The sequence below is a fragment of the Maylandia zebra genome, linkage group LG9 (assembly GCF_041146795.1).
Source record: "Maylandia zebra isolate NMK-2024a linkage group LG9, Mzebra_GT3a, whole genome shotgun sequence".
Lineage (NCBI taxonomy): Eukaryota > Metazoa > Chordata > Actinopteri > Cichliformes > Cichlidae > Maylandia > Maylandia zebra.
This window is the reverse complement of record NC_135175.1, coordinates 37,230,598-37,257,167: the sequence shown is the minus strand read 5'-3', so window position 1 is coordinate 37,257,167 and position 26,570 is coordinate 37,230,598. Positions and strand designations below refer to the sequence as shown.

Genomic DNA, 26,570 nt, shown 5'->3' with positions numbered 1-26,570 from the left:
CACCTGCAGGGGGCGCCACAGAGGACAAACGTTAACATCATACAGGGCATCACACAGCTGGACGTCCAATCAGCCACAGGAGAAAGTTCAAACGAGCTTTGAGCCGACTGCACCACCGAGCATCTGTGGGTGGAGCCACTGTGACATGACCTGCGGCTGATGACATCAGAATATTTACATCAGCGTTTCTCTTCCTTCACAAATAAGTGTCCTGTCAAAGCGCCGGCTGTACCTGTGCAGGTAACAAGGAAGTGATGACACACCTGAGTCTGTGCTGGTTAAGCTGGAGGACACGAGCGGCCTTCCTGCCTCTGCTCAGTACTGTAACTGCAGCTGATTTAAGGTGGAATGACTTCACTCAGCTCAGACGGAAACACAGAAGTGTCCCCATGTCAGCTGAGGTCCTGCTAACACGGTGACATCACTGCAGAGACCGGAGCCGTCCACCAATGACAGCAGCCACAAGGTGGGCCCAAACCCACAGGGAGTCTTGGAGCTCCTGCAGGAGCAGCCTGTGGAGACCAATGACTGTAGAAAACATGGAGGACACGACAGCCCAAAAGTGAAGCCAAAACGTCTCTATCGCCCCCTGGTTTCTGGCTGCAGTATAGGTCATAATTAATTCTCCTCAGATAATTTTTTCCAAAGATTCTTTCTTTTGTCTCCAATGAGTCTCCTCTCCCATAAGTTTGATTCTAATTCCTACCACGGTGATGTTAAATTGGGGTGAAACATCATCATAGCAGCTTTGACTGGCAGCTGCAGTCACGGAGAAACTTGCGTATCTCTGTTCGGGAATAGCAGATAGAGCGTAGGCTCTGAGAGGAGGACCAGCGTTTACGCTACGAAGACACGACCGAGTGTTTTAACCTGACAGCCTGAGGTGTTCTTCAGTAAACTGGACTACCTGACAGAAGGACCCGAGGCCCCGCTGCACTTTTTTTTTCTTTTCGGTAAGTTAAAAGTGTTTGTCAGCTAATCCATAACTACCGTCCTTAGCTCGGTCCTGAGACCTAGCTAGCTAAGATGAGGACTCGGCTGTCAGGGTTCGTTTAGCTAATCTGTGCAGATGAATGAATTTACTAAAGAAATCCAGAGAAACGCTCCGGGCTGCTCAGTCACTAATTACTGTTACTGTACTTTTATTACAAGTAGCTATACATATATACATATATACATATACATATATACAGTGGGGCAAAAAAGTATTTAGTCAGCCACCGATTGTGCAAGTTCCCCCACCTAAAATGATGACAGAGGTCAGTAATTTGCACCAGAGGTACACTTCAACTGTGAGAGACAGAATGTGAAAAAAAAATCCATGAATCCACATGGTAGGATTTGTAAAGAATTTATTCGTAAATCAGGGTGGAAAAAAAACAATATATATATATATATATATATATATATATATATATATATATATATATCTATCTATCTATCTTCTGTCAGTGCTGTGCTTTTGGAAACCGAATTTCCCAGAGGAACCCACCCGAGAATGGGGTCTTATTAAAACATGACACGTTTTGTGAGAAATTTGATGTAAGATGTACTGCTAAGAGATATAAATCCCTGATGAAAGCCATCCCAGTCTCTTTGAGATCAATGATAAAAGAAGATATTGTGCACTCTAAGATTTCTCCTGGACTGAGGCAGCTCTGCATAGCTGGAGTTGAATTTGGTGACAGCAGGTTTACAAACAAGGTGATCAGGAATATTTTGATAAGTGAAATTTGCCCGAATCCGGTTAAAAGAAATTATATCCTGAAAGCATTTGAGACCATGGCGGTTATGGCGATAAGAAAAAAGTATATTTCACTTCCTGGTCAAAGGAGCTTGCAAAGAAAATGCTCAACCCAGGATATTACATATTCGGATTAATGATGGCGCCTTGTATGTTATACTGTTGTTTGTAAATAAAGTTCTTTAAAAATAAATTTGCACAATGGGAGGAAGCGCTGTCGCGTCGTCCATGCTTTCTACAGTCATTGGTGGAGACGCAGCTGTTTAAACCTGACGATCTTCATATAAAGAAAAGTAAAGGCGCTTTTCTCAGATCAGAAAGAAGGAGAGCAGGACTCTAACGATGGCTTCAGTTTAGAAACAACGTTTACAGTTTAAATACGTCAGAGCACAACTTTATTGTTCAAGCTGTGGATAACCTCCTCACCGACCCGCCCTCCACCTCTGGACCCCCAGGCTGCGCCCTCAGCTCTCCTCTGAACTCATGTAACTGTGTTTGGTTTCGTTGTGACCTCGAGACTAGATTTGCTCACAGCCTCACGCGATCAACCTCCAACCTTACACGCTGAAGACGTCACTCTTTTACTCTCGCAAATAAACAATAGAAAACAAACTTCAGTCTGTTTGTTTGGCCTGATTTTACTTCTGAGCAGACTTCCGGTAATCTAATTACTTTGGTAGCTGCTGCTCCTGTTTGTTCGAATAAAGATTCATTCAAAAAAACAAACCTTAATTCTCAGTGACGTCACAGCGCCTCGTCTCCTCCGTGAAGCCGCCGTTAGCCGTTACTCAGACCCGTTAGCTGGCGGCTGTGCACCGGCGCTGTGAGCTCCGCGGGCCGCTCTAGGCCTCATGCTGCGGGTCTTTAAAGCGGCTGGAAGCGGAGAAATGAGCGGGACCGAGCAGCTCGCTTTTGGCGCCGCTGCTAATTCTTCTTCTTCTTCGCCGCTGTGCCGCGCTCTGCCGCCCCCGAAGGCCGCAGCAGGAACTGCACCCTCACATGACGCCTGCGCACTAGGACAAACAAACACCGACTTCTTCTTCGTGCTCTTTAATTATGGGAATTCCGACTCTTTTTAGAGAACCGACTCTTTCGGCTCGACTCACTAAAAAAAGACCCGGACTTTCGGATCCCAAGCGGTTCTTCAGGTTGTTTGGTTGCATTAATTAATTTATTATCAATAGCAATATAAAATTATGCACAAAATTAACTACTAATGTAAAAAAAAAAAGTGGTTTTATTTATATATGTTTATTAGGTGGTGTTGGAGAGGCGGATGCTGTCCAAGATAAAGACAATGTTGGATAACACCTCCCACCCACTCCATGACATGCTGGTCAGTCACAGGAGCTCGTTCAGTGAGAGACTGAGATTACCGAAAAGCACCACTGAACGACACAGGAAATCTTTCCTGCCTGTGGCCATCTCTCTGTACAACGCATGCACTTAACACACTGTTTGCTGCTATAACTACACATGTTTCTTTTTAAGCTATTTATTTATGAGTGACTTATGTATGTATGTATGTATGTATGTATATATATGTATATATTGTACTATTCTTAGTTAGCGTATTGTCTGTCTTGTCTTAATGTTGGTTTATAATGGAGCACTGTAACAAAAAATAATTTCCCCCAGGGATCAATAAAGTATTCTGATTCTGATTCTGATTATTATATAAATAGTCTTTTATTTATTCACAAAATGTAAAAAAAAAATTATAAAATCCAAAAAGCAACTATGTACAATTCAACTTTTAACTATTTAAAGTTTCAGATTTTTCCTTTTAAACAAATTTAAAGGAAACAACACAAGATACTGCAAACCACAACACAATAAAATATTGATTAAAATATGCAAAACACAAAGAAAAAAAATGAAAGCCCAGGTCTTTAATTAAGGGAAAAGTTGGCATTTAGAAATATTAATATCACACTCAACTAACTGTGTTTTATTTTTCCATTGCACTGATGGGTGGACAGTTCTCAGGTGCCTGTGCAGGTTGTTTGTGGAGCCGGCTCTATATGATAGTCTTTTCTTGCAGACTCTACACTCTGCCTTTTAGTGTCAATAAAATTTAAATGGTTCCAGATTTTGCTTCTTTTCTTGATGTCACTCATTTTCTTTAACATACCTTTCCAATGTAACGATGTTGTGTCTTGTTGTTGCTCCCAGCTCTCTTTCTGTCTCTCTCCCTCCTGCTCTTTTCGTGTGCTACTGCTGTTGCCAAACGCAAGGCTCTGTTTGCACCCCTCCAGTCTCTGCTCTGCGCAAAAAAACACGGCTCCCAATAGAGAGTGAAAATGTGACGTCATTCCGGGGTAAAACCACAAAGGATTCTGGGAACAAGTGGCAAGCAGTACTAGCCCACGCAGGCTTTCCCATGAAAACAGTCACACAGCGATAAAAAGAAACACAAATAATGGCAAGAAGCTGTTGTATTATTAACTGCAATAGCCGGTCGCATGACAGCCACAGGAAGCCGACGGGTAAAGAAATCGGTTGTAATCGGATTACATCGTTGAAGAGAAATTGTTCAAGCCATGTTTCATGGCTTGAACATGAACATGACGGATGGCCTGGATTGCAGACCAAATATAATGTCCCAGAACACTCCAGCTCACATGTTAGTCTGCTCCAAGTATTTCCACAAAGGTCAGTTTTCTGTTGTAGTTATTACGTAATTTATCATTTATCATAACATAATTGTTGATTTAGGTTACAAATAAGTCTTATGTTGATTTGAATTGAATTTGCTGCGCTATGCTGCTTTGTTCACTGTGGCTTTGCGTGCTAATGTTTGTTGTGTTTTGTAGGCAAACCAGCCAACAAAATACAAGAATGTGATCCAGACTGGGCCCCTCTATCAACCTGGGTCATACAGAGTTTAAAGCTGCTACCACAGTGAGATTTGATTGGTTAAGAGAGAGAGCGCTATCAAAACAGCCACGAAGCGTCCCGCATATATGTGCCCAAGTGTTGTATTGAAGCAATCAAGTGATGAATAACTGTTTTCCAGTAAGTTGTTTTGCAATGTTGTTTTGTTTTGTTTTTTTCATTGTTGATTTGTTTTTCACCGAAGCAGCTAATAAAGCTGATGAAATACAATTTTGCCTCTTTCTTGTAAGATTCTATAATAGAATGAAACAATAATGCCAGTTATAAATAAAGACAATAAATTGAATGAATTACGAAACACTCATTTTATTTCTATTACATCTGAAAATGTTGTGTAATATTACAACCTGAAACAACAAATAGACGCGTTGTCCTGTAACAACAGCTGTGAGATGGAATAGTCCAAATCACCAAAGTAAACTGGACCTGGGCTTGTTGCAGGGATCTGAAGTTACTAAACATTTTGTGAGTGTATGCACTCACAATTAGGACCATATAATAGTAAATATGTGCGTGATGAAAGTTGGGCAGCATGCTAACGTCCTTACTCCACTCTGTATGCTCGTGTGAGTCTCACCTTTTCACTCCTTTAATTTTTTCCTCATACTCTTTTTTTGCCTTTGCGTCACGTGACTGACAAGGGCGATCGTGGCTCAAGAGTTGGGAGTTCGCCTTGTAATCGGAAGGTTGCCGGTTCGAGCCCCGGCTTGGACAGTCTCGGTCGTTGTGTCCTTGGGCAAGACACTTCACCTGTTGCCTACTGGTGGTGGTCAGAGGGCCCGGTGGCGCCAGTGTCCGGCAGCCTCGCCTCTGTCAGTGCGCCCCAGGGTGGCTGTGGCTACAATGTAGCTGCCATCACCAGTGTGTGAATGTGTGCGTGAATGGGTGGATGACTGGATGTGTAAAGCGCTTTGGGGTCCTTAGGGACTAGTAAAGCGCTATATAAATACAGGCCATTTACGTCTGTCTTTGTACAGACCTGCCGTGTTCTCCATCGTTTTGTACAGAACTGTTTTTGGGGCAAATAAAATGCAAGTAGGGATTAAAACCGCAGAATTAATGATTACCGGTGCTGGAAATACTAGCGCTTGATGCAGTGTTTTGATTTTGTTGCCACGGGTACCCACAAAGCAATGTGCGAAAGTCACGTGGTCCGTCAATCTCTATAAGGATCCGGCTCACATCATTCACTTCAAAGTGTCGGCTCTAAGAGCCATTTCGTTTGCGACCGACCCATCACCAGTACAGTGGAACCCCGGCTTATGAAGACCGCATTTAATGAAAAATTCAAGTTACAAAGGCACTTAATGGCAATATTTTGCCTGTAGTACGACAAAATGCCCGTGTAACAAAATCCGTTTGTGAAATGCGTTCCACTGTTCCACGTGAAAGATGTTGTCTCTGAGTGAGCACTCAGAGACGGACTGTGTTTCAGGTTGTGAAATCCACGAAACTTGAAGCTAAAGTCCTCAGAGAGACATTTGAAAGCAGCAGCATGGAGGCTGCTGGGCCAAGGCTCTCCACAGTCTTTCAGTTCATTGGTGGGTTCGTTTCAGCTTTTGCACCGTTTCCTGTCAGCGTCAGTCGTTTCAAACATCGCCGTGTTTGTCAGGGCGTTTCCTCACAGCGGCCCCTATGAGGCTGCTGTTCCTGAAAACACCTTCAAATGTTTTGTATTTGCTTTGTTTAAGTTCTGCCAGAGGTTTCTTCCTGTTAAAAGGGAGTTTTTCCTTCCCACTGTCGCAAAAGTGCTGCTCATAGGGGGTCATTTGATTGTTGGGTTTTTCTCTGTATGTATCATTGTAGGGTCTACATTACAGTATAAAGCACCTTGAGGTGACCGTTGTTGTGATTTAGTCCTGTATAAATAAAACTGAAACTGAAAATAGAAATTATTTCTTTTCAGATTGTCACAATCAGCAGGGCTGACTGTGTGTAGAGTGAAGGGTGGACCCAAATGCAGACGGAAACAAAATGTGAAACATGACTTGAATAACAGAAAACGAGCTATTTATTGAGGCTGGCAAAATAACTGTAAACAAAAGGCAAAATGCAAGGCTAACAATAAACTAAACTGGGTGAGCTAAATTAACTTAAAAACCTACAACAGGAACATGGACTTGACATGAGGAAACTTGACGCAACTTCTTGGCTTGCAAACAAAGCAGACGATCTGACAATGACACATTGAAAACACAGGACTTAAATACACAGGAGGTGATTAGGGGAAGTGGGAACACATGGAGGAACAGCTGACTGACATGAACCTAATGACAGGACAGGGGAAGTGAAACTAAATACAATGAACAAAGAACACACGACTCCTTCAAAATAAAACAGGAAACACTGAAACTAGACATGACAACACAAGCTTAACAGACCTAACACGTGATGAACGATACAAGAACTCAAAAATAGAAACCAAGGAAACAATAAATAATAACTGCCTTTCCTTAACTAAAGCTAAATAGGAATGACACAAACTAATCACATATCTAAAATGAGACAAATACAAAATGAACTCAGAGCGCTGGGTCAGAGACCCAGCCTGTGACACAGATATTTTAATTTGTAAGTTGTTTTTTTTCTTTCAGCAGCTCAAATGTTTGCTTTCGCTCAGGTTTAGTGGCTGACCTCGCTGCACCTGAAAAGTAAGCAGGTCAGTGACACGTGTGCAAACCTCACTAACCCACATACAGCCCACTTCCACCTCCATTGGGCTGAACCAGTGAGGCCGCCCTTCGTGTTAGTGTGGATCACAGTTAATGTGAGCGCTGGTGGGGGGGGGGTAATCTGTGAGGAAAACTAAAAGCTGTGCGATACAGTCAAAACTCACATATCGATGTCATCACATGCATTTTCCAAAGATGTTCAGCGGGCCACACTGGTGTCTTTACGAGGTCCATTCTTTTCTTTGTGTTTTGCATTTCCCTGATGTAGACAGATGTGAGAGAGGTTGATGGTGAGCAGATGTCTTCTTCCTGTGTCGCACTAACACAGGAAGCATGAAAGAAGAAGCCAAACCTCTGACATTAGTCAGTCTGAGCAGCGCCTCACAACTGGCAGAGCAGCAGCCCTGAAGCCCGTCTGACAGGCACCGGCGAGTGGAAGCGCTCCTATCTCTGTCATCGCTCCGAGCTGAAAGGTGAGTGTGTCTGCCGTTTCTACCTGAAGCTCCTCGTCAGCTTCAGGGTCGCCTGGGAGATTCTGGCTTGGCCGTTAAGGGCGAGCGCCACAGAAGGTTTCCTTCCTGCGAGCCTGACGTCTGCTCTCGCTGGTGTCGATTAAAAGCAGCTGGAGGCCATCTTTGTAAACCTGCTGAGAACATCTGCAGGGTTTGCTCCTTCTTTCACACTTCATCATCAGCCAGCTGTGTGTGATCGCACCATCTTTAATCTGAGATCAGGTTCAAACCAGTTTGAGCTGCAGTGGCAGGAAACAGCTGAGGGCGGGGCATGCTGACATTCCCGACTCCTGATTGGTGTCGGGGGTGTCCACTGCTTCTGCGTTTTGTTTGTTTTGTGCAGGCCGAGTAAACGAGAACAGCCTGTGAAAGATAAGTCGTGTGCGAGTTGAGGCACCTTTAGGCTCCGCCTTGCTGGCGTCTGCTTTTTGAAGATCTCTGTGAGTTTGGGACTGACGGCCGTGGACGGGATTTAAAGTTCCTTCCATCCATCCTGTATCCCAGCTGACCCACAGCCGAACTGGGTGATGATCCTGACCAGTTTAAAGAACATTAATGCAAACTGACCACACAGAACACGTTACCATCACATACACATCATACAGACTCTGTATGAACCCATGTTGTTCGTGCAGCAACAGGAAGTAGTTTTTATTGCAGAGTTCATAGAGGTCATGCTTGAATATTTGTGTTCGTTTGGGGAAGCCTTTTGCTCCTCCCCTTTCACAAAGGATGCTCCAGTGTGTCCTCTGCTAAAGGAAGTAAAGGAAGCACTGAAGTGCCTTTAGTCCATAACATGTGGAGAATTCAGACAGCGCTGATGAGGGCAGATACTTCCAGGTCACGCCTCCTTCCTGAACTAAACCCCGCCTCTTTCTGTGCCTCTGTCATAGTCGTCCATGTGTTTGTGGTGCACTGATTTATTACTGGAGATGTTTGCTAACACTGACTGTGTTTCACGTCGGCGCTCTCACAGTGTAAAGCTGGATCTGCGTCATCGCTTTACACCCGCGTGCGCTCATTACCCATGATGCATCAGAGTCTGATCACAGTGTTTTCTGATGCTAGCAGGAAGCCGAGATGACGGAGCCGGACCTCGTCAACATCCTGGAAGACATAACAGATGAGGAATTCAAGACCTTCAAGTGGAACCTGAAGAACGAGCGGTTTAGAGACATCGAGCCCATCAAAGTGACCCGGCTGTCGACGGCGGAGCGGTGCGACGCCGTGGATCTGATGGTGCAGAAGTATGACATGGACGGAGCCGTGCAGGTGATGGAGAGCATCTTTAAGAAGATCAACAGGAACGACCTGGTGAAGAAGCTGCGAAAGGTCATGGGTCAACCTGCAGGTCAGTGAGGCTGTGGGCAGGCGTGCACTTCCTTTAACCTGTTTGAGCATTTGACATTCAGGTGACATCATCAGGGTCAGAGCAGCGTCACGCTGTGACAGGACGTGCAAACAGGAAGTGTGTGCAGAGTGTCTCTCTCCCTTTTAAGGTGCATTCAGAGCAAACAGCTGATGGAAGGAGCCGCCCGAGTCGGAGCTGCTGGATTGGATGTTCTCAGGAACTCTGAGGCTCCCGTGGTCGGAGGTCTTCGGCCTCACTCTGACCTCGGCATTAATCCGTCCTCCTCTCTCTCACAGGTCTTCCAGGTCCCGATCTGCCAAAGACCGCCGCCGACTCCTCGGCAGAGGAGAAGTTGGCGGCCGTTCGCTCTCAGTTTATCGACAGAGTGTCCGAACCCGTCCTGAGGAAGCTGCTGGATAAACTCCTGGAGCGCCGCGTCATCATCGATGATGAAATGGATTTAGGCGGAGTGAGGAGCAGGGCGGATAAAGCCCGACAGGTGATCGACGTGGTGCGCAGAAAAGGATCCCAGGGCAGCTCGGCTCTGATCGCCGCTCTCTGTGAGGTGGATCCGTGCCTTTCACGGGAGCTGCAGCTGATGTGACGCACTGCCAGATGTTCAGCACTCACAGGAGAGCAAATTAGGAATCATCTGTAACACCCAGAAGCAGCTGATACAGTTCAATGTTCAATCCTCCAATCCACTTACAGAAACACGAGCGCGAGGCTCGTCTATTTGGTTTGGTTTTCACATCAAAGATTTTCACAGAGACGATTTTCTATGCGTCTTTATACAAACAAAGATGTTCAAACAGCAGAACATGTCAGAGTTTCAGCAGGTTTCAGGACTAAAGTGTCCCAGAAACAAGGCTTTGAGTCAAACCTGAACAGTCGGCTCTGTGAAAACCTTCAGGATGGATGGAAACCAAGATCTCTGACTTCCAGTCTGAGAACAAAACAATCAGGAAAATGACTTTATTTGTAGAATTTTCATCGGACACTGATGTTAACGAGAAGTTTATTAGATTTTATGGAAACATTTTAGAGCTGATTAGAATAAAAGTCCAACAGATTAATGAGGATTTTGGCTGTTTTCATGTTGTTGAAGTCAAACGTGTCAGAGAGCAGAGGGTCAGAGTTTCATGTTTCTTTCTGTAACTCTGATCAACGTGAAAATAAAAGATGAGTTTCCTGTCACTGTGTCTGGTGGTTTGGCTTTGTAACACACCTGTTCAGCTCCAATAAATGTTTGAGTTTTAAAAGAAGAAGCAGCAGGAAGACAACAAAAGAAGACTCTCAGAACTATCTACACTGATGAACTCTGTCTGAGTACCAGAGGTAAAACTCCAGTAAAGACCTGAGAGATGATCTGGACCTTCTGTCATGGCTGCCGATGGCAAGCCGTGTGGAGTTGGAAGAAGGACCCAAGATGCAGGCAGTGGATGAGATACCGGTGGTTTTATTTACAGAGGTGTAGTGGCAAACAAACAGTGGGGCATAACAAATAACTAAAGACACCTAAACTGGGAGGACTAAAAATAACAGACCTGGGAGCATACGACAACGGGATGAGAAGCAGAGAGACGAGGACCAGGACACCGTGGAACACAGGGTAACAGACTGACACGGCGTTACACAGACAAACCGGCAACAGGCAGGAGAACACACAGGGCTTAAATACACACACCAGTAATCAGGGGATGAGAGACAGGAGGGCAACACAGCTGGGAGGAATCTGGGCTGACGGGACAGGGGAAACGTAAACTGATCACACTCACATACGACACGGACCTTCACAATAAAACAGGAAACTCAGACACATGGAACCAGACAAGACATTGAACTAAACAGACAGATTCACAAACAGATGGGGTGACACCATAGACAGACAGATACAGACGCAGACTCAGAGAGTCACCTTTCTCACTCACTATGTATTAATAGACCTCTCTGCATTGAATCATATCTGTTATTAACCTCTGTCTCTCTTCCACAGCATGTCTTTATCCTGTCTTCCTTCTCTCACCCCAACCGGTCGCAGCAGATGGCCCCGCCCCTCCCTGAGCCTGGTTCTGCCGGAGGTTTCTTCCTGTTAAAAGGGAGTTTTTCCTTCCCACTGTTGCCAAAGTGCTTGCTCATAGGGGGTCATATGATTGTTGGGTTTTTCTCTGTATCTATGAAGCGCCTTGAGGCGACTTATGTTGTGATTTGGCGCTATATAAATAAAATTTAATTGAATTGAATAGAGAGGGTGGCTGGTGATGTCACACTGAGTGGAGTTAGAGAGGAGGGACACAGGGTGAACAGGTATAAGAGTGAGGTGAAGAGGAGATTCAGAGTAACTGAACATGAAACACAGGGGAGCGCACCTCCTCATTCAGGTGATTCATCTGCAGTAGAACAGCATCACTAGCTCTCACAGGTTACTCCAGCCCTAGAGGAGCCCAAGTCACTGGATCAAATGCAAAAGTTTGAACATTCAAGTAAAGTGAAAGCAGCAACGTAAGGTTCACTATCGGTATGCACAGTGAACCAGTCAGCCAACCTCGTGATAAAAAAAGAAAACACTGATGGAAGTGGGTGTGGCTTAAATGAGCAGGCCCAGGTCCATCTGAGGATTATGGCAGAGGTCGGAGGGTCACTGCCAGATGGCTGTGCTGGAGGTAAGGACAATATTTGTGGTGCAAGAAAAGAACTGACATGGAGAAAGCAAAGATATGATCTGCAGAACTTCATACATGTTTATTGCAAACCAGTATGTACAGATAATATCGTGAAACTGACTAATTATAGACATGAACTGTTTGGAGGTTGATTTTTAAATATGCAAATGAGGCTTCATCTCGTTTAAGAAATACTCATTGGCATAACGTGGATTTTATCTGCTTTCATCCCTGCGCTGTAAGAGAAAACGTGTTGTGGAAGCAAATCTCCAAACTGAGCGTCTCACCTAACAATGACTTCTGGAAGACGTGCCCATCACATGACTGCACCTGAACACATGCTACAGGTTGTTTGGACCTGATCTTTGATCGGTCTGATTCTTGCTCTCTCAGTCAATATAAATATTTATTAATGCAAAGTTTATATTATTATTATTATTATTTATTTATTTATTTATTTTACAAATATAGAGCCTGACCACATTAAAAACTAAATCCATGACCCAGAATCATTTGGAGCCTCTTCCCGGCTCACGCTAATCCAAAAAATAAATGCTCATGCTGAGCCACAGTCATGTCTCTTATATCTAAAGTCACAAAATACCCTTTATATGTTAACATGAATAGATTTACTCTCCCTTTGTATTCTGTCTGGTGGTTTTTGGGGGGATCTTGGGGCCGTAGACCCAGAGAGTGATGTTCAGACCAACATCACTCCATCACTGTGAGACTGGAGCAAACAGAAATTTCAGGAAGCCAGTGTGGTGATGAGCTCGTTATCTGACACATGGGTGGTGTTTCATCTCAACATCAGAGACTATGACTTTACTCTTGTACCAGAAAACGAGAAAAAGCAGAACAGGTCCCCTTTGATTGTGACGTCACACTGCGTCGCTGTCCTGACACCATTGGCGCCCTCTGCAGGCTGCAGCGCTCAAAACTACACCTGATTGTGCTGCTAGAGAGAAAATGAGACCATCACCACCAAAGAAAATTATTTTCTGTCTGTCTACGACACTGTCCGAAAGACGAAGAGACGGATTTTAGAGCTTTTCCTAGTTTAGAGACAAAAAGTCAGTGAGATTCAGTGTGAGTCTGATCGTTATAGCAGGGCCACAAACATGCTGACATAAATGCCGAGTGACAGAAAACATCCAGAGGCTTGTCCTGTTAAATCCACCGTCGCCAGCTTCAGCACAGAGCGGCGGCTTGTGTTTGATAAGAGGCCGAAATGAGGATGAGAGGCGAGCAGGCGCCATATTTATCTCTATCTGCTGTCGGGACAACAGCCTCAGCTTCGGAGGATCTCTATTAGCACTGCTACGTGTTGGAAGAAGGTTGGCTAGCTACACCAGGTCTCCTGCAGCTCCTCTTGTTCTCGGTAAAATTCTTCTCTGTGGACAAAGGAGCTTGCAAAGAAAAGCGTCTGGACTTCTTTAAGTTGCTTGAAGACGTTTTTTTCTCTGTGGAGTAAATTTATCAAAACAAAACCACTGCAAACTTTGTCTTGCTCTCTAACTGCCTTTGTGCTTCACGTTCTCCATGTGCTTGATGATGCTGAGCTAGCCCGCTAACAGGTTAGCAGCTTCATAGGTGAAAACTGAGAAGGGCAAAAAACTATCAGGCTAATGGCTGAGTGGCTGGTTGCTAGCAGGCTAACAGGTTAGCGGGCCGATGGGCTCGCCGCTGTCATCAGGACATGATGCCAAACACGGGGTTGTGTCGACAGATGCTCGGCCCGATCTCGTCGTAGTCCTTCTTCGAGTGACACACCTGGAAAAACTCCGGCTGCAAACACAACACACAGTGTCAACAAAGGTTCCTGGTCTCTCCAGACAGGCCATCAGTTATAAACTGAATGCATATTTTATTCACTAAGACCTGAAACCATAAACTCGTCAGGAAAGAGTTTACTGAGCAGGCTCATTTCCTCCAGCCACATGTTGTTTAGGGAAATGCTTTGTGTGAAAGTAGAAGAACACAAAACTTTTGGTTACCGTGGACGCCAACATAGAGCCTCCGAACCAGACGGCGTAACGCTGCATGTGATGTGAGACGACCTGAACCTCCATCGGCTTCGGCTGCCAACACACAAAAACACGTCATCTGCATATAAATGATTCACATCACAAAGAAACTGGGAACAAACCAGTGATCCAGTTAAATGCCATCCAGGTAAAGGCTGTAACATTAAAGCTTAACTCTGCTCTGTGCTGTTATCAGCTGCACCAGGATCTGGTGACTATTAATCACAGGTGGCAAAACTACAGACAAGTACAAGTACAGAACCTACTGTTAAAAAATACTCCTGTAAGTTCAAGTACTGATTCAAATTCTTTACTCAAATAAAAGTGAAAAGTAACGGCTCTGAAACGTACTCAGAGGAAGAAAGTTCCTTGAAGAACATTTCTACCACATTTTTTATTAATGTAATAATTTTAACCTGAATTTTAATTCTAATAAATGTACTCAGCTTGAGTCAGGTAAGTAGAAGATGAGCAGGAGGGAAAATAAAAATATATTTATTTTTTCTGTTGCCTCCGTTGTAGAGGGAAGGACTTTGTTTCTAACCAGGAACACAAGCACAGTCAGAGGGTGAAGTGGATTCAGCAGGTGGGGAACCTAAAGTCAGCTGTCATGGCTCAGTGTGGGGAAAAGAACCAAACTCACAATCATTTCTACTGAGAGCTCCAGTAGATGTTCTTAGTGTGCAGGCTGTGATCAGCTGATCTGCTGCTCTCTGTGGATGTACACACCTGGATTCAACCAGATGTGAGCAGATGTTTCCTGAGTTGTCCTGGTTGATTTCATCCTCTACACTGACAGTTTATGCTATCTTTATATAAGACAGTCACTGTGCAGCAGTCACACGCTGGTCTTTACTTTAAAGCCATCACAGTACAAACTCACCTGTTTATGCTGCACTAACCTGCAGCCTTTAAATAACACAGTTAGTCTGCCTCAGCAGGTTTAACAACATGAGGACTTCTATGTGAGCTTTAAATGAGCACCCTTCCCTTTAACTCTAAGCTCTCTTCTTCCTCTCCTGTCCTTCTTTCTTATCTTTCTCCATCTCTGAATGAACTTAGCTCTCTGTCTTTTCTCTCCCAGTGAAACAAGCAGCTGGACCTTTAGCACACTGTGAGATAAACTGCACACAGACAGTTTGTGTGTTTGCTGATGTTTGTTAGCTGCATTTCAAATTACCTGACAGTACAAAAGTTTTGCTCGCTCCTCTTCAGTAGGGCTAGCTAAATGCTAAACATACGGAAACCTGCACTCCACTTTAAACCCAGAGTATAAACTACAGATAAACCTAAAGTCATGATCCTGTTCGAAAATGTAAGGAGTAGAAAGTACTCAGCTGAAAATTCTACTTAAGTACAAGGTATTTGCACTTTGTTAATTCCCACCTCTGCTATTAATAGGAAGGTGATTCCAGCTGGGACCACCATGGGACCAGCACTGATCTGGACTGTGGAGGAGCTCAGTGGGGACCAGTTTCAGCCTTTTGACTGAAAAGTTCCACACAAACAAAGAAAAGCTTTACCTGAAGCTGACCAATGTTAAAAACCTCTTCTTCCAGATGTGTTCAGGTCATAAAGGTCTGGATCGGCCTGCACTCGCTGGTCAGGCTCACCTTTATCCGTCCTCCGCTCAGCTCTTCGCTCAGCTTCAGCCGAGCGTCCACCACCCTCTTCAGGTCCCTCTGCAGCCGCCGGCCAAAGTCTCTGAACATGGTGGAACCTCCAGACAGCACGATGTTCTGTTGGACACAGAAGACTCACACAGCTTCAGCAAACCCTCAGCCTCAGTCATTCACAACAAATACACTTCTTCAGTTTAAAGTTCTTCTCCATTTGTTTTTCTTTTAGTTTGGTTATTTATGTGATGCTTTTAATGTGAAATTCACTTTAATACATTTTTTTAGGTTCTGCAAAGCGGCCTGTGCCAAACCTGACCCGTATTCTAACCAAACCCTTGAACTGCCCTCTGCAGGTCTCAGACAAAATGATGTCTTCACTCTTACTCAAAGAGTTTTTAGAACTACGAATGCTAGCTGTAAGCTAGCTCCAGAAACACGTCCCGACACACGTTTAGGTATGAACAGCTCCAGCTGCCTGCAAAGCATCACAAACAGCTCGTCTTTCACTTCTGACTGTCAGAGACACAAAGAGGTCGACAGTCTGAGAACCTCGGCTGGTGGCTTCTGCAACACAGATGAAGATACTTTAATATAAGTCACACAGTGCACAGACTTTGACCCTGAACTTGTACAGGGTGTGTTGTACCGCGGTACTAGCTGGGAGGGGCTCCAGCTCCACGCCCCCACCCACCAACGACCCTGAACTGGATAAGTTGTCAAGAAAATGGATGGATGGATGTAACTTATCAGAACTCATCCAAAACTCACAGTGGTTTTTACACAAATACGCGAAGAGATATAACAACCACGTGTGCGTTTGTAACAATTACATCCTTGTGAATTACCTTGTAGAGCGGTCTGCGCACATCAATTGGACAGCTCTGGATGACCTCATCAACGACATCAGAGATAGGCTGCATGAAGTCTGGATTAGCAAACTGGAAAGCACACATTCACATGTCAGGTATTATTATTTATGCTCTTTTGTTTTTATCAGCATGTGCAGGCATTAGAACAGAGAAGCTGCGGGGTTCCTCAGGGTTCTGTTCTTGAGCCTTTACATTTTCAAACTATATGAAGCTCAGTTAATTTGTTACTTTTATTCATTTTTGTTGACTGAATGAAAATAGATTGGAGCAAAATGTAAATAAAAAAAGACTTTGTTGTAACCTCGGGGTGGAAGAAGATCTCAGGGCCTAGGAAGCGTTCGTAGCCCACGTCAATGTGGAAGGCGGTCTTACTGATGGCGTTGACTCCTCGGTACTGTTTGATCCACTTTCCTGGGTCAGAGTCATACTTTGTGAACTCCTTCACGATGTCCGGACAGATGTAACAGTATCGCTCCTACACTCATAAGTACACACAAATACACACTAAAGTACACAGAAGTACAGACAGGAGGACAGCAGTGGAGGATCACTGTGGTACCTTCACGGCCTTGGCGGTCTCCAGAGACTGCTCCGGTGGGATCCCCACCTCTCGGTCTCTAAGAAGCTGCTGGATGAAGAAGGTGATGTCCCGCCCTGCTATGGGGATGTGTTTTATACAGCTGCCAATCACGTAGCCCTCAGCCTGTGACACATGAGCCGACCGGTCAGTCAGCAGAGAGGCTCAAACCCCGCCCCCTCTGTTTCAGGTGGGTGTGTTTCTCACCACGGGGATGGCGTGTGTGACGCCGTCTCCGCTGTCAATGACGATGCCGGTCAGAGTCCTCTGTCCCACCTGCCGGGATGTCCAGGACGCCGCCAACGCCAGCACCGCCTGATGGAGAGACGTACTTTACGCCACAGGGTCCTGGAACCTTCCCCAGGATTCTGGAATGTCCTGGAAGCTGTTTAAGGATATCAGCGCGTCTCACCTGTACTGCGATGTAGAGTCCAGGTATGTTGAAGGTCTCAAACATGATCTCAGCCAAGTACTCCCTGTTCTCTGGAGTGTTGAGAGGAGGCTCTGTCTGCACACACACACACACACACACACACACGCACACAGACACACACACAGACACACACACACACAGACACACACACATGCACACAGACACACACACACACACACACACACAGAGACACACACACACAGACACACACACAGACACACACACATGCACACAGACACAACACACACACACACACACACACACAGAGACACACACACACACACACACACACAGACACACACACACAGACACAGACACAGACACACACACACACACATGCACACAGACACACACACACAGACACACACACACACACATGCACACAGACACAGACAGACACACACACATGCACACAGACACACACACACACACACACACACACACACACAGACACAGACACACACACACACACATGCACACAGACACACACACACAGACACACACACACACACATGCACACAGACACAGACAGACACACACACATGCACACAGACACACACACACAGACACAGACACACACACACACACAGACACACACACACAGACACACACACACAGACACACACAGACACACACACATGCACACAGACACACACACACAGACACAGACACACACACACACACAGACACACACACATGCACACAGACACACACACACAGACACACACACACACACACACAGACACACACACACACACACACAGACACACACACACAGACACACACACACATGCACACAGACACACACAGACACACAGACACACAGACACACACACACACACATGCACACAGACACACACACACAGACACACACACACACACATGCACACAGACACACACACACACACATGCACACAGACACACACACACACACACACACACACACACATGCACACATGCACACAGACACACACACACAGACACACACACACACACATGCACACAGACACACACACACACACACACACACACACAGACACACACACACACACACACACACATCAAATCCGTGACACTGTGAGGCAAGGACGCTACAATCCGGTTGTTCAGTGATGACGTGACGAATCCTGCTTCCGGGTCTAAAGTAGTCTGCGTTTAATATGGCTTTTGTGTTGTTAACATATTTAATGTTTTGTATTTTCTTCTATTTGATCTCAAAAAGCTCCTAAAACAGTCAGTGATCACTGTTGACCTCCCTCGGCTTTTATTACCGCTAATCATTTATTTAAGCTCAGTTTTTAAAACCTTAGGATGTAACTACAGCCCAGCCCATGCAGCAGTATATGAATGACTAACCTCGTATTGTGGATGGATTATCTCAGTTGTTCTCCTGGCTGAAGTTTGGTCCTTTTACAGCATCCTGCCATGCGATTACATTTGTTCCTGACCACCGAGAACACTCACGTTAACTTTTATCGAGTGGAAAAAAAGTTAGCTTGTTTATATTATGCTAACATAGCTGTGTCGCTAGCGGTCACGTAGCACATCAACCAGCTAGCCCAACTTCAGTAACCCTACAAACGTCACTGCTGTTTAGTTTTCTGTCTTCATTTATGCTGGAAGTGATGACAGAGATGTACGTTTGAATTTGTTTCCAAAACCCCGCAGTCAGGACATGCTATATTGTAGTTAGATAGAAGCTAGCGAGCTAACTCCCTGCTAACTTCTAACTCCGTTAAATGTCATAAATTCCGTTTTCATGGATGCCTGGATGTTAAACTCAATTGTTACACCTGGTAGAGCAGAACGCTGATCATTTTATTAAAGATGAAAGACTTTAGACAGTTTTTCAACTCTCAGTAATGCCATAGTGATCGTTTGATATATGGACCTGCAGCGGAGTTTAGGCCCAGACACGGCTAGTGACGTCAGACTGAACAACCGGATAATGCTGATAAAAGCTCGACAGTCACATGACCCCTACGAGCGAGCGCTTTGGTGACCGTGGGCTCAGGATCCTGCTCTCAGCTCGAGGTTCGGTTTAACAGTGGATTTTAAACTGCCGGTAACTGTAGCAACGGCACTAAGTCCTCATCAGTGTTACCTTCAGTCAAAGAGCTGAAGAACTTCCTGGAGAATGAAACAGAATCAACACAAACACTGTGAGAGTGTACCATGAGGAAGCTGTGGTCCTCAGGTTCAGCTCGCAGGTACTTGAAGATGACCTGCTCCATAAACTTCTCCATCAGGTCCCAGTCCTCCACCATCCCGTGTCGGATTGGCCACTAAACAGCAAAGGACGGAGAACAGCAGCAGACCAAACCATCAGGTTTCATTTACATCTCGTTGCACAAACAGGGTCCTGCTTCTTTTCCTTTTCCTACCTTGGTTGCATAGTTGGGTTTGTCTACGGCTTCGTCGCCGATGTAGAAGTCCAGGTCATCGACTCCTCGTACGAGCCTCCTCTGGGCCTGCTCTCCCACGCTGGCCGACTCCTTGATTGCGATACCTGGTGCATGCCATTAACACAACCATAAACATACATGAGTCACGGCTTTCACTGGTTACAGCAGAATAAACCATTGAAAAGTTTATTATGGCTACTCAAAGCACTATGTGCCGGTGTTCTGGGAATCCATCCTACCTGAAAAAACATCCTACCCAATGTTTCTGCGCAGACGTGGCGCATGCGCACTACACCAACGCCGAATTAACTTCTCTTTCTTTCACCCATCCGGAATACTTCTTAAGGTTATGGTTTTGGTTAGGTTTAGTAGCAAGTCACTGTCAAATTATAACACGGGTAGGACGTTTTGTCAGACTAGGATGGTTTCACCGGAGTGGGGGGTTAAACACACGGTTTGTTGAGTCTGCAGCTGACAGAGGAACAGACATGTGGAGCAGTTCCTCCCTAACCTGACCGTCTGCATTGCTCACAGGGAGAGCCTGCAGTGCATCAGTGTGTAATGCACAGTAATCTCACACATTTATTAACTGTGAAAGTCTGCAGCAGTACATAACCAGGATCGCCTCCTGTTGGCACATTTACACATGTGGGTAACGAAGCGCTGACATGCTGCATGATGGGAAATCAGTCATCAAAGCAGCCTTCAGCTGACTGTTGGTGTATACATGAAACTGAGCTGAGTAACTCCATGAAGGAGGTGATAGAGGCCGTGATGAAAGCACAACCTCATATCCAAACTGTCGCCCGCTCCGAAACCTTCGGTTGGTCCAGTTTTAGTCTGATATCTGGAACCTGTTTGCCTTTAGACTTGACGCAGCGTGTGAGGAGGTTAATGATGTGGTGGAGTGTGCAGCATTGGACCATAAAGCTCTCACATTTAAGTCCACGCTGGAACCAGTTGGCCCATCACATACTGTTTTGTAGCCGACCACTTCAAAGCGTTCCAGGCTCCGGTTGCCTAGGTGACCCTCTAATGTATTTACCACTCAGTGGTATTCTTCGCTGTCATTGGGTAGACCCTTGAGTTGCTCGCCTCCAAGTTGAGGAGAGAACATCACAGATCTGCACACTTCACATCAGCGGCCCTTTCTTCATCCACGTGCGCTTGAAGTGGCCAAAGATGGTTCACTCGTTACTGAGAATACCTTCCAGTGTGTATGCAGCTTTAGACTGGTTGGTTCTGACTTGGAACTCATGTCACAGTTATCTTATTTGGAGAACTGGGACAAAAGGTGTTCCACAGGGGTCAGTACTTGGCTCTGACCTATTCACCTGGTTCTCAAATAACCTGGTATCACTGACTAACAGCGGCTCTATTCATTACTATGCTGTGGATAATGTGGTGTACTCATTCACACCTTCTACTGACAAAGCCTTGAACTACCATTCATCCATTTTTATCAAACATTTACCCAGTTTAGAGAGGCTGCAGCCTATCAGAGGGCTGCTCTGAACCTAAAACTGTTTGTTTGGTCATTTCAAAGATGTGATTAGATTTAAGCTTCTCTGGTTAGATAAAGACTTATATTTTTATACTTATGTGGAAGAACTGATGAAGACGCAGAGTTAGGTTCACTTTGAGCTTTAGAAACAGAAAGTGAACCTAACTTAACCTTAACTGTCTGTCCGTCGTTGCTGTGAGATGCTTACAGGACGGCATGATGAACTGTGGCTCGGTGTTTCCTGCATAGCCGATCTTTGTGTATCTGCAGCCACACAGACAGAAACAACAGTTAGACATAAAGGTTCTTAACATCTGGCTGTGGGTCCAAATACGGCCTCTGTGGAAAACAGTGGAGTGACTCCCAGCAGACATTTATAAATTCAGTTTTGCACATAAAACATTGATAAAACATCAGGAAATGAGTCAGCAAACAGAGGCGTGACCGATTACTGCTTTGTCTTTGACCTCTATGTAAATATTCAGTTCATGTAGAAAATGATGAGCAACAGTAACAATAATCAGGACCTGCAGATACAAAGCACCGAAACATCATTTCAGCAGTTTGACTTCAGGAGCGTTTGCCTGACGACACTCACAGTGTTTGACTCATTTTTACTGCAGACCTGTCCTTAGGATGATATCCTTTTACCTCATCACAAGGGAAAAGTACCTAAAGTAACTGTAGTAACTGTAAAGTAACTGTAGTATTTTCACTACATCAAAAAAACACGAACAAAAAAAATGACATCTTGTTCCATTAAACTGAGTTCTGACAAATAAATCATGAAAGATTAAAAATGAACTGAACTGGCTGTGATTGCTGGATAGACCCACACGTCTAATACCTGACCCTGGGATCAGTTCTAATACCTGACCCTGGACCCTGGGATCAGTTCTAATACCTGACCCTGGACCCTGGGATCCCTCTCCAAAGCCAGACCAAACTGATCTGGGACCTGCTCTGAGTGTTTTTGGCTGTTATGCGTGCGTTCACGGCTGACAGTCAGCTCAGCGTCACCCTTTAAACGCCTGCAGCCGTGAGCTATTTCTAAACGACCCCACGATGTCACCTTGGCTCGGGGGCATGGACCGACGTCGAGGCTGAAGGAGATCACGTGATCTCTGATTCTGAACAGGGGGAGGGGGGTCAGTGTGCAGCTGTCCCACATTCACACTGTGGCCCAGAATAGATCGCGCACAGACTGGTCCACAACTTCACCTGAACCTCCACCCAACCAGCAGCTCCCACAGCAGCAGCTGGATGAACATGTGGAACAGCTGGAGCTCAGTGTAAGCACCGCCATCAGCCCCTCACCTGCTCCAACCACCTGATCATCACAGCGCGTTTACCTCCACCCACTGATGGATGATTCCATGAGCCAGCTTTTATTTTGGTAATCTGTCCCTGTAAACACAAGCACGCGCGCGTACAAAAACACACACACAAACACGCACACTCACTCCGGAGGATTAAAGCCAGGAAAGCTGTGGGTCCAGATGGCATCAGCTCAAGGGTCGTCAGGTCCTGCGCGGACCAACTGTGTGGGGTGATGGAGCACCTCTTCAACCTGAGCCTGAGGCTGGGGAGAGTCCCACAGCTCTGGAAAACCTCCTGTGTGTGGCTCTGACATCCCCCCTGATGAAGACTCTGGAGTGGCTGGTCCTGGCTCAGCTTCGGCGCCTAACAAGCTCATCACTGGACCCACTTCAGTTTGCCTACCAGCCTGGCATTGGAGCGGATGATGCCGTCATTCACCTCCTACATCGTTCCCTCGCTCACCTGGAGACCGCTGGAAGCACTGTGAGAATCATGTTCTTTGAGTTCTCCAGTGCCTTCAACAACATTCTTCCCACGGTCCTGAAGGACAAGCTGGTGAACTCTGGAGTGGACCATCACCTCACAGCATGGATTCTGGACTACCTCACCGACTGACCACAGTATGTGAGGACTCAGGGCTGTGTGTCGGACAGGGTCGTCTGCAGTACGGGGGCCCCACAGGGAACGGTTCTGGCTCCGTTCCTCTTCACCATCTACACTGCAGACTTCTCCCACAATTCCACCCAGTGCTTCCTGCAGAAGTTCTCTGATGACTCTGCAATAGTCGGCCTCATCACTGATGGGGACGACAAGGAGTACAGAGGACTGACTCAAGACTTTGTGGACTGGTGCCAGCTGAACTACCTCCAGATCAACACTAGTAAAACCAAGGAGCTGGTGGTAGACTTCCACAGGCACAAGCATCCTCCACTGCAACCACTGAACATCCAGGGTATGGACATTGAGGCTGTGGACAGCTACAGGTACCTTGGTGTTCATCTGAACAACAGACTGGACTGGACTCATAACTCAGACGCCTTCTACAGGAAAGGGCAGAGCAGGCTGTACCTGCTGCAGAGACTCAGGTCTTCTGGAGTGGAGGGCCCACTCCTGAAGACCTTCTATGACTCTGTGGTGGCCTCAGCCATCTTTTATGGTGTGGTCTGCTCTGCATCTCTGCCGGGGACAGGAAGAGACTGAATAGGCTGATCAGAAGGGCCAGCTCTGTTCTAGGATGCCCTCTGAACTAGGGCTGGGCTATATCATACCGTTCACGGTAATACCGGTGTAATTTTGGGCAACGATAGGAAAATGAAATACTGCGATAGAATTTGGGTAAAACGCGCATGCGCAGTGCCTTTGTTTACATACCCACATGGCGGCGACGCAGAACGAGAAGAGCGAAAGTGGATCGTTGAATGAAACGGATGAACCTGAACTGGTTTGTAAGAATGCTGCAGCTTCACTGGTGTGGAACTGGTTTAGCTTTCGTCCGTCAGACACACAACAAAGCACTATTTTTGGTAGCGCATGCTAGCGGGCCGTCGTTATTACCGTGTTTTTGGAAAATACGGCGCACTTAAAATCAATCCTTTGATTTTTCTGAAAGTCGACAGAGCCCCTTATAATCCTGTGCGCCTTATGTATGAACTCTGGTTGTGTTTACTGACCTCGAAACCATTTTATGTGCACGGCGCTCGAAAATCTGTTAAATGTTTTAGTACAACTTTGCTAAGCTACGAAGCCGCACTGCTTGATGGATTGTCGGAGCATTACGGCTATCGTAGGCGGAGCCTCGCGGAGTGATACGTACTGCGCTTCAATATAATGTTACCGTATTGTGTGTGTATAACCTCGTTTTAAGTTTTGTGGATATTATACATGGTCATGCTGAGGATATGTCGCCCGGTTTCCACTGGAAATGTCAGCAAAGAATTTGCATTTGCACTGTTACATTTTATATAACTTTAATGCACATAAAACAGCTGCTTGTTTAAGTGAAAATACATTGATGGGGTTTTTTGCACTAATAAAGTTGTGGAGTTGTAAAGTATTTTGTCTAGTGTCAATTATATCGTCAGTTATATTGTTATTGCAAATGTTCAAATGTATATGGTGATAAATATTTTTGGTCATATCGCCCTGCTCTACTCTGGACCCAGTGGAGGTGGTGAGTGACAGGAGAACGGGGGCTAAGCTGTCATCCCTGTTGGACAACATCTCCCACCCCATGCAGGAGACTCTGACAGCACTGAGCAGCTCCTTCAGTGGCTGCAGCACCCACGGTGTGGGACGGAGAGATTTCGCAGGTCTTTCCTGCTGTCAGACTCCACAACAAAGACTCCAACTGATCAAACACACAAACCCACACATGTGCAACAAGACTAAGTGCAATACTCTTTCTGGCATCGTTGTATTATACTCATATTGTATATAGCATTTGTATTCTATTTTATTCGATTGTATATAGTATTTTATTTTTATTCTATTCTATTCTATTGTGTACAGTACCTTATGATATATTATTCCAGTGTTTTTTCTCAAATTTTTCTATGCAACTTTGCACCGTCCACTGCTGTAACAAAACTAATTTCCCACGCGTGGGACTAATGAAGGCTATCTTATCCACATACATGATGCTGTTCACAAAAACACATGACGTCACATGTACTGCCACTGCGCGCGCATGTGTGTGTGTGTGTGTGCGCTTGTCCTGACCCGGTCCCGCAGTCTATCACGCACGGGGGCAGCTGCAGGGACATGGCGCGGTCCTGCTCGGTCCGGCCCACAGAGCTCGGTGTCGGTGGTCGAAGCGGAGTCCGGTGTGTGATGGAGGGAGGAACGCGTACGCTCTGCGTGCGGGTACGTGAGCATATGTGTGTGCGCGAGCACTTCCGGGTCGGAGGGCGAGATGGAGAAAATAGAAACAGCTGACGCAGCCCCGGTAACCGGAGTCTGTGCTACGTTCACGTAATGTGCGTAAATGAGATCGCTGCTGTTCAGAGCACAGAGAATGAAAGAGAGGAGGAGGAGCAGGCTGTGATTGGCTCATCCTGCTTCCAAAATGTCAACTAATGCGCACTTTGAACTTTTAAATAAAGTTTATGGACGACAATGACGCGCTCGGTGTGATGAGGCGGGACGTCCAGCAGGGGGCGGCAAACACTCACAGCAGCATAGATAGATAGATAGATAGATAGATAGATAGATAGATAGATAGATAGATAGATAGATAGATAGATAGATAGATAGATAGATAGATAGATAGATAGATAGATAGATAGATCCTGCAGGTGTTCAGTCTGCTGCTGTAGTCAGAGATAACACAGTTACACAACCTGCACAGCTCAGCAGTGAGTCCTCAAACACGTGAGGACACTGGACAGAAGAACAAGTGTCCTAAAAACTCTCTGCAGGTGAACAGCACCTGAGGCATGATGTGGCGACATGATGTGGATCTGAGACATGATGTGGACCTCCAGCTCATCAGGAAGCCGTTCTTCATGAAGACACAGGCTGAGCTGTGATGTCTGATGGAGCCACAGTTGAAGGATCATGTTTCTGATTTTCCTCCATGCTCGAGACTTTTGCACAGTCCTGCAGCGTTCCTGGCTCAGACTCAGTAGCGGTTTTTGATACGGGCGACACGGGCGGTTGCCCGGGGTGGCATCATGGTGCGGGGCGGCATCACGGGCATCGGCAAAATAAAAATAAAAATTACTCGTAGTCATGCTGCCCCGACATCATGCCAGCGCATATTGGGAATGTCGTAGGCACCGACTGGGTTTGCTGGGAGTAAGGGCGCCCTCCGTTTGCGAGGTGCGCCTGCTGCTTGCTGCACAGGGAGGAAAGGGCGGGCGGCGGGGGATTCTCTGCCTGGCTGGAGCAGCATCTAATAACCAACTCGCAAAATAAAACAAAATTAATTGTTTTATTTGCTGCTTAAGTCAAAGTAAACTTTATTGTTATCTCCGCT

At 45.8% G+C, this 26,570-nt stretch overlaps 2 protein-coding genes across 5 annotated transcripts; one reads left to right on the top strand and one right to left on the bottom strand.

Moving 5' to 3' along the window:
• Positions 1-2: 2 nt before the first annotated feature.
• On the top strand, positions 3-10,374 carry LOC143420438 (uncharacterized). 2 transcript variants are annotated; one of them, XM_076888678.1, is made up of 4 exons: positions 3-953; positions 7,643-7,787; positions 8,898-9,177; positions 9,474-10,374. In XM_076888678.1, the coding sequence occupies exons 3-4, from the start codon at positions 8,907-8,909 to the stop codon at positions 9,779-9,781; spliced, it is 579 nt and encodes a 192-aa protein (XP_076744793.1). In that variant the 5' UTR covers positions 3-953; positions 7,643-7,787; positions 8,898-8,906; the 3' UTR covers positions 9,782-10,374. The 2 variants fall into 2 exon arrangements, with proteins under 2 accessions (XP_076744793.1, XP_076744794.1); XM_076888679.1 differs by lacking the exon at positions 3-953 and having other exon boundaries at positions 7,403-7,787; positions 8,895-9,177.
• Positions 10,375-11,893: 1,519 nt separating this feature from the next.
• actr3b (actin related protein 3B) lies at positions 11,894-25,550 on the bottom strand. 3 transcript variants are annotated; one of them, XM_004570744.5, is made up of 12 exons: positions 25,313-25,550; positions 21,452-21,538; positions 19,750-19,874; positions 19,540-19,650; positions 17,345-17,440; positions 17,140-17,247; positions 16,915-17,058; positions 16,657-16,830; positions 16,332-16,424; positions 15,481-15,606; positions 13,838-13,921; positions 11,894-13,628 (listed from the first exon to the last, which is right to left on the bottom strand). In XM_004570744.5, the coding sequence occupies exons 2-12, from the start codon at positions 21,519-21,521 to the stop codon at positions 13,533-13,535; spliced, it is 1,227 nt and encodes a 408-aa protein (XP_004570801.1). In that variant the 5' UTR covers positions 21,522-21,538; positions 25,313-25,550; the 3' UTR covers positions 11,894-13,532. The 3 variants fall into 3 exon arrangements, with proteins under 3 accessions (XP_004570801.1, XP_004570800.1, XP_012780006.1); XM_004570743.6 differs by having other exon boundaries at positions 21,483-21,538; positions 25,313-25,500; XM_012924552.4 differs by lacking the exon at positions 21,452-21,538.
• Positions 25,551-26,570: the final 1,020 nt, after the last annotated feature.